The sequence below is a fragment of the Diorhabda carinulata genome, chromosome 2 (genome assembly GCF_026250575.1).
Source record: "Diorhabda carinulata isolate Delta chromosome 2, icDioCari1.1, whole genome shotgun sequence".
Lineage (NCBI taxonomy): Eukaryota > Metazoa > Arthropoda > Insecta > Coleoptera > Chrysomelidae > Diorhabda > Diorhabda carinulata.
The window spans coordinates 1,096,853-1,109,511 of record NC_079461.1 but is presented as its reverse complement, the minus strand read 5'-3'; the positions used below and the strand labels follow the sequence as shown (position 1 = coordinate 1,109,511).

General features: G+C 32.8%; 1 protein-coding gene across 1 annotated transcript; it reads right to left on the bottom strand.

The window, feature by feature from the left end:
• Positions 1 to 224: 224 nt before the first annotated feature.
• Positions 225 to 11,690, bottom strand: LOC130903594 (gustatory and odorant receptor 24). The gene is made up of 7 exons (XM_057815791.1): positions 11,400 to 11,690; positions 11,186 to 11,338; positions 8,931 to 9,155; positions 6,732 to 7,124; positions 6,599 to 6,670; positions 3,840 to 3,929; positions 225 to 390 (listed from the first exon to the last, which is right to left on the bottom strand). Exons 1-7 carry the CDS (start codon positions 11,688 to 11,690, stop codon positions 292 to 294), a joined length of 1,323 nt encoding a protein of 440 aa, XP_057671774.1. The 3' UTR covers positions 225 to 291.
• Positions 11,691 to 12,659: the final 969 nt, after the last annotated feature.

The window sequence follows — 12,659 nt, the reverse complement described above, 5'->3', positions numbered from 1 at the left end:
TTTTGTCGTACATTATTGTCGATTCGACAACGTCGCTTTCCACCCCCTCTTTAATCCACCCTTCTTTCGGGTCAGGATTGTATAGAGGGTGCTTTCGGGATATTCCACAAATTTTCTGCGTTTCCCACTGCCCCATTGTGCCATATACACAAAATCGCGAATCGAATATATACCGAGGGGAATTAAAATTTATTTTTATTTAGATTCAATCGAGGTTTCATAAGAAGAATTGTTTTATTTATATATTTGGAACTATACTACAATTAAAAATTTATTGATTTCTTCATGTGCTTAAGGATTTTTTGTTGAATTTTCACTATCAGGATCCTCGGGAATGCTAATCTGGAATTGTAAAAGCACCACCAAATATGTAACCATCGTCGCTATTAACTGAAAATTAAGTTTCTATTTAACATTCCACCAAAATAGAACTAGTAACGAGTCCCAAATATTCCCACAAAAAATGAAACGATTTCGATTTAACATCTGACATTTTTGCGATTCTAATAATTGAAAAAGTGTATAATAATCTCATATAAATAGTGCAGGAGTATTGGATGGACGCTTTTTAGCTACAATCAATGTTTGGTATTTTCTATCGACAATAGAATACGCCAAACGTCGCTTGAAAATCCGAGTTTTGATCTTTGACCTTGGGTAACTTTCTCAGCAAAAAAATTCAAATTTTGATCTTGGGAAGCTATTTCAGCATAAAAATTCAAATTTTGACCTTGGGGAGCTATGTCAGTATAAAAATTCAAATTTTGACCTTGGGTAACTGTTTGAGCATAAAAATCCAAATTTTGAATTTGACCTTGAGTAGCTTTCTCAGCAAAAAAATTCAAATTTTGATCTTGGGGAGCTATTTCAGCATAAAAATTCAAATTTTGACCTTGGGGAGCTATGTCAGTATAAAAATTCAAATTTTGAATTTGACCTTGGGCAACTTTCTCAGCAAAAAAATTCAAATTTTGACCTTGGGTAACTGTTTGAGCATAAAAATCCAAATTTTGACCTTTGGGAGCTATTTCAGTATAAAAATTCAAATTTTGAAATTGTCCTTGGGCAACTTTCTCAGCAAAAAAATTCAAATTTTGATCTTGGGGAGCTATTTCAGCATAAAAATTCAAATTTGACCTTGGGGAGCTATTTCAGTATAAAAATTCAAATTTTGAATTTGACCTGGGCAACTTTCTCAGCAAAAAAATTCAAATTTTGACCTTGGGTAACTGTTTGAGCATAAAAATCCAAATTTTGAATTTGACCTTGAGTAGCTTTCTCAGCAAAAAAATTCAAATTTTGATCTTGGGGAGCTATTTCAGCATAAAAACTCAAATTTTGACCTTGGGGAGCTATGTCAGTATAAAAATTCAAATTTTGAATTTTACCTTGGGCAACTTTCTCAGCAAAAAAATTCAAATTTTGATCTTGGGGAGCTATTACAGCATAAAAATTCAAATTTTGACCTTGGGGAGCTATTTCAGTATAAAAATTCAAATTTTGAATTTGACCTTGGGCAACTTTCTCAGCAAAAAAATTCAAATTTTGATCTTGGGGAGCTATTACAGCAAAAAAATTCAAATTTTGACCTTGGGGAGCTATTTCAGTATAAAAATTCAAATTTTGAAATTGTCCTTGGGCAACTTTCTCAGCAAAAAAATTCAAATTTTGACCTTGGGTAACTGTTTGAGCATAAAAATCCAAATTTTGAATTTGACCTTGAGTAGCTTTCTCAGCAAAAAAATTCAAATTTTGATCTTGGGGAGCTATTTCAGCATAAAAACTCAAATTTTGACCTTGGGGAGCTATGTCAGTATAAAAATTCAAATTTTGAATTTGACCTTGGGCAACTTTCTCAGCAAAAAAATTCAAATTTTGATCTTGGGGAGCTATTACAGCAAAAAAATTCAAATTTTGACCTTGGGGAGCTATTTCAGTATAAAAATTCAAATGTTGAAATTGTCCTTGGGCAACTTTCTCAGCAAAAAAATTCAAATTTTGACCTTGGGTAACTGTTTGAGCATAAAAATCCAAATTTTGACCTTGGGGAGCTATTTCAGTATAAAAATTCAAATTTTGAAATTGTCCTTGGGCAACTTTCTCAGCAAAAAAATTCAAATTTTGACCTTGGGTAACTGTTTGAGCATAAAAATCCAAATTTTGACCTTGGGGAGCTATTACAGCATAAAAATTCAAATTTTGTCCTTGGGGAGCTATTTCAGTATAAAAATTCAAATTTTGAATTTGACCTTGAGTAGCTTTCTCAGCAAAAAAATTCAAATTTTGATCTTGGGGAGCTATTTCAGCATAAAAATTCAAATTTTGACCTTGGGGAGCTATGTCAGTATAAAAATTCAAATTTTGAATTTGACCTTGGGCAACTTTCTCAGCAAAAAAATTCAAATTTTGACCTTGGGTAACTGTTTGAGCATAAAAATCCAAATTTTGAATTTGACCTTGAGTAGCTTTCTCAGCAAAAAAATTCAAATTTTGATCTTGGGGAGCTATTTCAGCATAAAAATTCAAATTTTGAAATTGTCCTTGGGCAACTTTCTCAGCAAAAAAATTCAAATTTTGACCTTGGGTAACTGTTTGAGCATAAAAATCCAAATTTTGACCTTGGGGAGCTATTTCAGTATAAAAATTCAAATTTTGAAATTGTCCTTGGGCAACTTTCTCAGCAAAAAAATTCAAATTTTGACCTTGGGTAACTGTTTGAGCATAAAAATCCAAATTTTGACCTTGGGGAGCTATTTCAGTAAAAAAATTCAAATTTTGAATTTGACCTTGGGCAACTTTCTCAGCAAAAAAATTCAAATTTTGATCTTGGGGCGCTATTTCAGCATAAAAATTCAAATTTTGATCTTGGGTAACTGTTTGAGCATAAAAATCCAAATTTTGACCTTGGGGAGCTATATCAGCAGCAAAAAGCTAAATTTTGACCCTTAACTTTGGGGTAACTTTTTCATCGTATAAGGAATCGATGGGAATTTGAAATGCTAAGCCCAAAATTACCACGAAAATTCGGCTCCGTTGGAATTTTTGGTTTTTTCCACCATTTCGTGTTCTAATTTGACCAGACAAAAACTTTTAATATTGATCATACAATTACCCGCTTACGTAATAAATAAGAAATATAAAATAAAACAAAAAAGGCAACGAAAACCTGAAAAGAACCGTTTTTTTTTTATACTACAGCTTCCCTTTTCTTCTTCTTTTTTCAACCCTATCCCTGGCCGAGAAACAACTCCTATACCAGGGCCAATTCCAATGAATTCCACCCTGTATGCAATTTTTATGGTTATTTCAAGGTGTATCAGTATCGAATTATGAAATTCAAACCATTTAACAATGAGACCACGAAAATCCGTTCTTAGTGTTATTAATATGCCCCGGAAACCATAGAATATTTTCAGTGTACCTCAATCTTGAGGGGTAGAATTTACTGCAGTTCGCTCATCTACGAGGGTGAGAAATAATTGGCTGTCAAACGGCGGATGGCGCGTCAATTCGATATTTTGACTGTCCAAAAACGTTTTTGTTTGTACCGATGTGCGAGAGCTCGCGTTTTCGTGGTGTTGCCATATCTCAAAACTTTTGCAACGACCCTCGTACCTGACCGTTGATGCTGTCGACTATAGTTAGGAAATATATTTGATGTTTAATGAATCGAAAGGGTCGGCGATTTTACAGAAACTCGAATTTAAAATAATATACGTCTTAACTTTTCTTATGAACCTCGTATATCGATTTCTATAACAAAATTAACATTTTTGTCATTACGAATAGATAACACTCAGTATATTTATGGTGTAAAATTTGTATTTTTCTCAACTTACCGATTTAAATAAATTTCTGTTGACTTCAAAAAATCCACCAAGGCTCATATCGGTCGGATTCATTTCTGTCGCTCTTAAAAACATGTTGATCTGAAAATTAACGTTATTACTAAAATATTGTTACGAAAAAGTCCGCGAAATTGTTCCTTATACCGGCCCTGTCTAGCTACTACGCAATTTTAAAGGTTTGGCGAATTCGCGCGGCGCTTTCGGGGGATTTCTTTTAGTAGCAGGCGGTTTATTTACGGTATTTCTTCTGAATAATTTATAAAAAAGTCTATTTATTTATTTCTTTCGCTTCTTTTTGTTCTAGAATTTTATTTAGATATATAAATGATTTGTGTAAACGTAATTTATCTGTAGCATGTAGCAATTTGAAGCTAAAATATTTTTTATTTATTGTTTCTAAGCCAATAATGCAGTATTTAAATTTGCCGCCATTTATGCAATAAAGTGTCGACAACCCTAAGACAAAAAAAAACAAATTGACAGCTGACAGTTGAGGTTTAATAAAAATTTATAGTCATCAAATGAGTGCTGATTTTTCGAGCACTAAACCACATACGATTCTCAAAACCCACACATGATTTTGGGCCATAATTAAAGAATACTTTTTTGGAAAAAACGTTGATCAAGCATTGACTTATTGGTGCTCGATATCGCGACTTGATTAGACATTTCTATTTGCCGAAAGTGGATGATATTGATATAGCCAATATGTGGTTTCGACAAGACCGTACAGCCCATGAAACACTTCAAGTACTGAGACATTTCCAGGTCGCGAACTTTCTCATTTAGGTGATCCGAATTGGCCCCCTAGATGGTGTGATTTAACACCATTAGATTAATTTTTATGGGGTTAGTTAAATTCATACGTCTACATCGACAAGCACACAACCACGCGTGGATTAAAGAAGAAGAATCAACGTTGCGTCAACCACATTTATGCAGGTCATGGTGTCAAGTTCAAAATGGTGTCAAATCTCCGAATTATTCAATGCAGCTGCGATTTTCCTGAAAATTTAGAATTAACCCCATCTTATCCTAAGATCTACATGGTTGTAAGATGTGGAAATTGTTTTTAAGGGGTGAAAACCGCCCTTTATAGAAAAATATTAATATTATAGTTTTTCCTACTTTTTTTCGATTCAAACGTTTTTCGTTTATGAAGTATAAGTATCTTAACATATTGTATAATAGAAAATTTATGTATTTTGAAGTATCAACCCTTAAAAATCGTCAAAAACTACCCTTCTGATGAAAATAACATAGAAAACAATTTTTTAACGATTTAAAACGTTGCAATGTCATTTTTATTGTGAAAAATTCAAAGTATTTTAATAAAATTTCATTGGGAATTAATTTTGATTAATCAACCCTTAAAAACTACCCTTTTGCGGAGAAAAAAATAAAAATAAATCTAATGACTGCCAGCTTTTAGATATTGCATTCTTTTTGGTATTTCTTGTCTCTAATTGAAGTAATTTTTAATTGTCTATACCCTGTCAACCCTTAAGAACTACCCCTCTGAAAAAAAAATGGAAAAAAAATTGTTTAATGACTGTTAATGTTTTGATTTTGAAATCTTTCGGTATTCGAGTGCGTTTTCCAAACACGAAGTGATTTTTCATTCTCTACACCCCTTAAGAACCACCCCGTTACCAAGATTATTAGTATATCATCTCAAATGTACCTTGTAATCAATAGAAAAAATCCGTGCGCCAAAATTTTAAACTTTTTCATAACCTATAATTCACAAAAAAATCTCAAAGTCTTATTTTTTATGTAACTCCGTTAATTTTGAAGATATCACATCCTACAAAAAACCATTTTGAAGGTAATTTTCAGGGCTACAAGTCTATGTATGTTAGAAGGGCTTGAGAACTTTCACATTTTATTAATAAAGGGTCAAAGGGCTACGGATAAGTAATCCTCGCACTATAGTGACAGATTAATTTGGTTATAACTCCGTCAATTTTTATGCTACAAAAAAAATAAAAAAAGCGAAATAATCGTCATAAAAAATGCTTTAATTTGACTGTTTAATCGTTTTTGTATCTTTTATGGTTATGGAGAAAAAATGAGTAGAAAAAATTTTTTTTTAAAAATTTAAAAAAAATTATTATTTCATGCTCATTTTTTTCAAAATTGTGCATTTCTGATCAGCCAAACTTTCAGATATCGTAAATAACATCCAAATAAAGTATTTGGTACAAGGAATAAGTTTAATTTTGATTTTCAATGAAATGGCATTAGTTTTAGTACAATTTTTTTTTTAGCTTCAACTATTTTACATCGTATCTCATTGAAATTCCAGTCAAAACGGTTTTTATCAATAGTCATTCGAAAGGTCTTTTTAAGCTCTTTAAAAAGTATTATATGACTTTTTTTTGAAAAATGTACCATTTTCCCGTTATTTGAGGTTAAATGTTCAATTGCGTAAAACAAAAAGCTATTCAAGTATCAATAACTTGTTTTAGGTAAAACATTAAGATCTTGAAATTAGTTTAATTTATTTGTTTTTTTATAAGCTTCATTTTTGTTCATAACAATTTTTTCGATAAAATGCATCGTTACAGAGTTATACGTAAAAAACTATCGAAAAAAGCGGTTTTTTTTGACGTATTTTTCAATAGCGAATAACTCAAAAACCATCGATCTGGCGAAAAAACTTTATACGACATTTTTTACTTTAAATTTGTCGATCTTTCGATTTCGTTGGTTATTTTGAAAATAAAATGGGAAAGAACTTGGCTTACCTCTTGTTGAGTATCATCACTCATCCAATTCAGTTCCACAAGCAATAATTTCTTTTGAAACTGTACTTTCACCTGAAAATAGTTCCATTCAAACGTTACCACTTACAAAAAGTGTTTCAATCATTTCGCTTACACAATTAGAGGCGTAGTGCGCTTCGTCGCTGATCAACAACAACATCAAACCGGCGAAAAATCCCGTCACCGCTAAACCGATGTCCTTAACGCCCAATCCGGCCTGAATTTGCGACATGAGTCCGTACATCGTTAACGTAATTATCAAAAATAAATAGAGACACAAAAAAGTTAGAGTAAATCCGAAAGCGTTGCCCGTATCTCTGATAATTCTACTCAACAACATCCACAGCGATCTAAATTCCGCTATTTTATTAGCGGGACTCGCATTCCTAAGGATTTGCTTAAAATCCTCGGCCACTGTCAAGGCGATGTTGGCCAGTAAATCGCAGAGCATGTACCAAATACCCCCAATCAGGTACGTAACTACGTTTATGTAGCAATAAGGGATCACCTGGAAAAATATTCGGTTTATACTACAGGTAAAAGTTTATTTCGGCTCAATGGGTCGTCTAATTGAACACGATATCGATTCGATATCAAAATTTGATTGTAGTACTGATGAAATTATAGAATTAAACGCACCAAACCAAAGGGTTTCAATTAGATAGTAATCCGAATACCAAAATCGACAGATTATACTCGAAATTGGACAAAATCGTCTGTCGAAGCGATTGGTTTAAACACCCCTGATCATCACTGATAATTCGATTTGTTTTCGAATGATATCCAAGCAGTTCAAACTGAGGATTTGGACACCAAGCAATCATCCATCTTTCTGCTGCTGAGAACAACAAATAACGGAAGATGGGATTTCTTTGGAGAAGCGGAACTAGTCAAAATACAGTGGCTGGGTTCCGTACAGATCTTAGAGCACCAAAAGAAACGATGGACGTAGAACAAAGAAAAAAAGAAAGACCAAGAAAAAGATGGTGCACAGAGAGAGGAATTCAGGACTGGAAAATGAAGGCAATAGATATTTACACATTTTACTGTTGTTCATTCAAGTATAAAAAAAGTCAAAATGTGTAAAATGACTTTGGAAAGATGACCAACTGTCGTTGAAAAGACTACGACAGATCAAACGAAAGCCATTCAAAAAAGAGTAGTCCAGAGATAGACTGAAGTTTCTTGGTTTCTTTGCTCAATGGAATAAACCATATCAAACGAAAATATAAAAGAACAGATAGAGCTGGATGATTCCTTATCGTTAATATCGAAGAGCTTCCCCAAGAAGCAGTTTTAAAACCAAGGAATGGCCAAATGGGGTTTGGACGATGAAAAAATCTTCTAGCTTTTGGTAGATCGTTGTTAATCAAAGAGGAATAAGTTTCTTTTTGAATTACGAGGAAAAGAATCGTTTGATCAACTAGAGGATGACGAGGATCAGAAATATATCATCGATCAACAGCAAAAACTGGTTATAAGTACGACCAGGCACTTCATCTTCGTTAAAACGACTTAAATGTGTTTCAAATACAAATTTGATGATTTTTCTTTAAACGACATGCTTTATAATATAAAAATTAACGAAAAAACTGCATCTGCAGATGAATTGGTCACCAAAGAGTTAGAAGTTAGAACCCAGATCAAGTTTGGACTGTAGATAAACTTATATTGCGATATAGCAAAAAACTAGTGGTTCTAAAGTCAAAAAGGATCGTGTAGCTTCCCAAGAAGCAGTTTTAAAACCAAGGAATGGTCAAATGGGGTTTGGACGATTGAATAATCTTCTAACTTTTGGTAGATCGTTGTTAATCAAAGAGGAATAAGTTTCTTTTTGAATTACGAGGAAAAGAATCGTTTGATCAACTAGAGGATGACGAGGATCAGAAATATATCATCGATCAACAGCAAAAACTGGTTATAAGTACGACCAGGCACTTCATCTTCGTTAAAACGACTTAAATGTGTTTCAAATACAAATTTGATGATTTTTCTTTAAACGACATGCTTTATAATATAAAAATTAACGAAAAAACTGCATCTGCAGATGAATTGGTCACCAAAGAGTTAGAAGTTAGAACCCAGATCAAGTTTGGACTGTAGATAAACTTATATTGCGATATAGCAAAAAACTAGTGGTTCTAAAGTCAAAAAGGATCGTGTAGCTTCCCAAGAAGCAGTTTTAAAACCAAGGAATGGTCAAATGGGGTTTGGACGATTGAATAATCTTCTAACTTTTGGTAGATCGTTGCTAGTCAAAGAGAAATAAGTTTCTTTTGGTGGAGATGGTAAGTACAGTAAATATTTTGGTTACCTGCAAAATTTTAAAATGTGCCATAGTAACGTGTGTTACTACCATAGTAACGCAAGCAAAAACAGGTAAAGCTATGGTAATAACGAAAGGTTTGTTTCCCAAAAATTGCGCGAATCTTTTCTTTGTCATTTTATAATAAATTCTTTCGAAAGCCATAAGATTCGTCAGAACTCTCGCTAATTTTTTAGATTCGCTCCATGCTATTGGACTTGTTATTATTGGAATCTAAAAAATATGAGAATTTATTGAGTTGTGAGATATACAAATGAATTTTTAATTGTATATGACTTTGAAGACATCAAACGTTTCTTCAGGTGTAGAAAAATCCATGTCGAAAATCATAGAATAACATCGTGCGAAATAGTTCTGCGAAATGTCAAATTTTATGATTTCCAATGTTAGATTTGACATATTTCGATACTTAATCATCGATTTCCATCACTCGAGAGATTTTCAAACGTAGTGGAGATCTTAGAATCAGACAAATCTTCTACCACCATTCTTTTCAGTTTGATCACTTTGTAATTTATAAAATGGAGTTTTATAAGTGACATGAATGACATTTGACTTGTAGCTATGGATGACAGGTTGTGCGAACTTAAAAGTCACGTCAAAAATCATAGAATAATATCGTGTGAAATAGTTCTGCGAAATGTCAAATTTTATGATTTCCAATGTTAGATTTGACATATTTCGATACTTAATCATCGATTTCCATCACTCGAGAGATTTTCAAACGTAGTGGAGATCTTAGAATCAGACAAATCTTCTACTACCATTCTTTTCAGTTTGATCACTTTGTAATTTATAAAATGGAGTTTTATAAGTGACATGAATGACATTTGACTTGTAGCTATGGATGACAGGTTGTGCGAACTTAAAAGTCACGTCAAAAATCATAGAATAATATCGTGCGAAATGTCAAATTTTATGATTTCCAATGTTAGATTTGACATATTTCGATACTTAATCATCGATTTCCATCACTCGAGAGATTTTCAAACGTAGTGGAGATCTTAGAATCAGACAAATCTTCTACTACCATTCTTTTCAGTTTGATCACTTTGTAACTTATAAAATGGAGTTTTATAAGTGACATGAATGACATTTGACTTGTAGCTATGGATGACAGGTTGTGCGAACTTAAAAGTCACGTCAAAAATCATAGAATAATATCGTGCGAAATGTCAAATTTTATGATTTCCAATGTTAGATTTGACATATTTCGATACTTAATCATCGATTTCCATCACTCGAGAGATTTTCAAACGTAGTGGAGATCTTAGAATCAGACAAATCTTCTACTACCATTCTTTTCAGTTTGATCACTTTGTAACTTATAAAATGGAGTTTTATAAGTGACATGAATGACATTTGACTTGTAGCTATGGATGACAGGTTGTGCGAACTTAAAAGTCACGTCAAAAATCATAGAATAATATCGTGCGAAATAGTTCTGCGAAATGTCAAATTTTATGATTTCCAATGTTAGATTTGACATATTTCGATACTTAATCATCGATTTCCATCACTCGAGAGATTTTCAAACGTAGTGGAGATCTTAGAATCAGACAAATCTTCTACTACCATTCTTTTCAGTTTGATCACTTTGTAATTTATAAAATGGAGTTTTATAAGTGACATGAATGACATTTGACTTGTAGCTATGGATGACAGGTTGTGCGAACTTAAAAGTCACGTCAAAAATCATAGAATAATATCGTGCGAAATGTCAAATTTTATGATTTCCAATGTTAGATTTGACATATTTCGATACTTAATCATCGATTTCCATCACTCGAGAGATTTTCAAACGTAGTGGAGATCTTAGAATCAGACAAATCTTCTACTACCATTCTTTTCAGTTTGATCACTTTGTAATTTATAAAATGGAGTTTTATAAGTGACATGAATGACATTTGACTTGTAGCTATGGATGACAGGTTGTGCGAACTTAAAAGTCACGTCAAAAATCATAGAATAACATCGTACGAAATAGTTCTGCGAAATGTCAAATTTTATGATTTCCAATGTTAGATTTGACATATTTCGATACTTAATCATCGATTTCCATCACTCGAGAGATTTTCAAACGTAGTGGAGATCTTAGAATCAGACAAATCTTCTACCACCATTCTTTTCAGTTTGATCACTTTGTAATTTATAAAATGGAGTTTTATAAGTGACATGAATGACATTTGACTTGTAACTAGGGATGACAGGTTGTGTCAACTTAATATACAAACCGTTCTTACCAAATACAACGTAAATAAATAATCAATTACAGCTTCTTCGAATTTTCCTTCTGCAGACCTAACCATTTCCAGTTTATCCCATTGGATATACCCTACGTATCCTAATATTATAAAAAATATACAAACAGAATAAATAATTGATCCAATAGTTACCTAAAAAAATTTATATAATCTTTTTGTTTTTATATAAAATCTAGTTATATCTGGTTATTACTTGAAACACCAACTCGTCGTCTGTTATTGGAAAAATCCCAACGAATTTCATAAAATTCAATAAGGGTTTCAAACTTTTATATAATACACTATTATATTTATCTTTGGTATGAAAATTTCGAAGAATATCGCGTCCAGGTCCTGGACCTTGTGGTACGAAAGGTGCAATTTTCGTCACCGGATTCGGATTCTTTTCAGGTTTTTGATAGAAAGGAGCCGCACCTCCTAAATACACACTTCTTTTTCTTCCAGACATGACGTCTTCTAGTGTAAGAACGTTCTGACCAAACATTTCTAGAATATTTAAAAATATGTTTATGTCTTAACATAATTTGGAGCAGCGGATACGAAAAAACCTCCAAAAAACTGAAGCTTCGTCTGTACAAACCTATATAAATACCAATAGTGAGGTACGGAGCCGAAACGTTGACTCTTGACAAAGTAGAAGAAGAGAAGTTCGAGGAATAAAAAATACGAAATTTATTTGGGGCAAAATAAAAAGAATTATGGACGTTGAATGAAGAGGAACCAGAAAAAGGAAGACCAAAGAAAAGGAGGTGTTGGAAGACTCAAAAACGAAAGCAAAAAATAGAAAGGAATCACTTCCAAACTATAGGGATGAAACACCTGCGTTCAGCACCTATAAATATGTATTATACCATAGACTGCGCCAATTATACACTTCGATTCGTTTTTTGAAGAAAAACAGAACGAAAATATAAAAGAACAGATAGAGCTGGATGATTCCTTATCGTTAATATCGAAGAGCTTCCCCAAGAAGCAGTTTTAAAACCAAGGAATGGCCAAATGGGGTTTGGACGATGAAAAAATCTTCTAGCTTTTGGTAGATCGTTGTTAATCAAAGAGGAATAAGTTTCTTTTTGAATTACGAGGAAAAGAATCGTTTGATCAACTAGAGGATGACGAGGATCAGAAATATATCATCGATCAACAGCAGAAACTGGTTATAAGTACGACCAGGCACTTCATCTTCGTTAAAACGACTTAAATGTGTTTCAAATACAAATTTGATGATTTTTCTTTAAACGACATGCTTTATAATATAAAAATTAACGAAAAAACTGCGTCCGCAGATGAATTGGTCACCAAAAAGTTAGAGGTTAGACCCCAGATCAAGTTTGGAATGTAGATAAACTTATATTGGGATATAGCTAAAAACTGGTGGTTCTAAAGTCGAAAAGGATCGTGTAGCTTCCCAAGAAGCAGTTTTAAAACCAAGGAATGGTCAAATGGGGTTTGG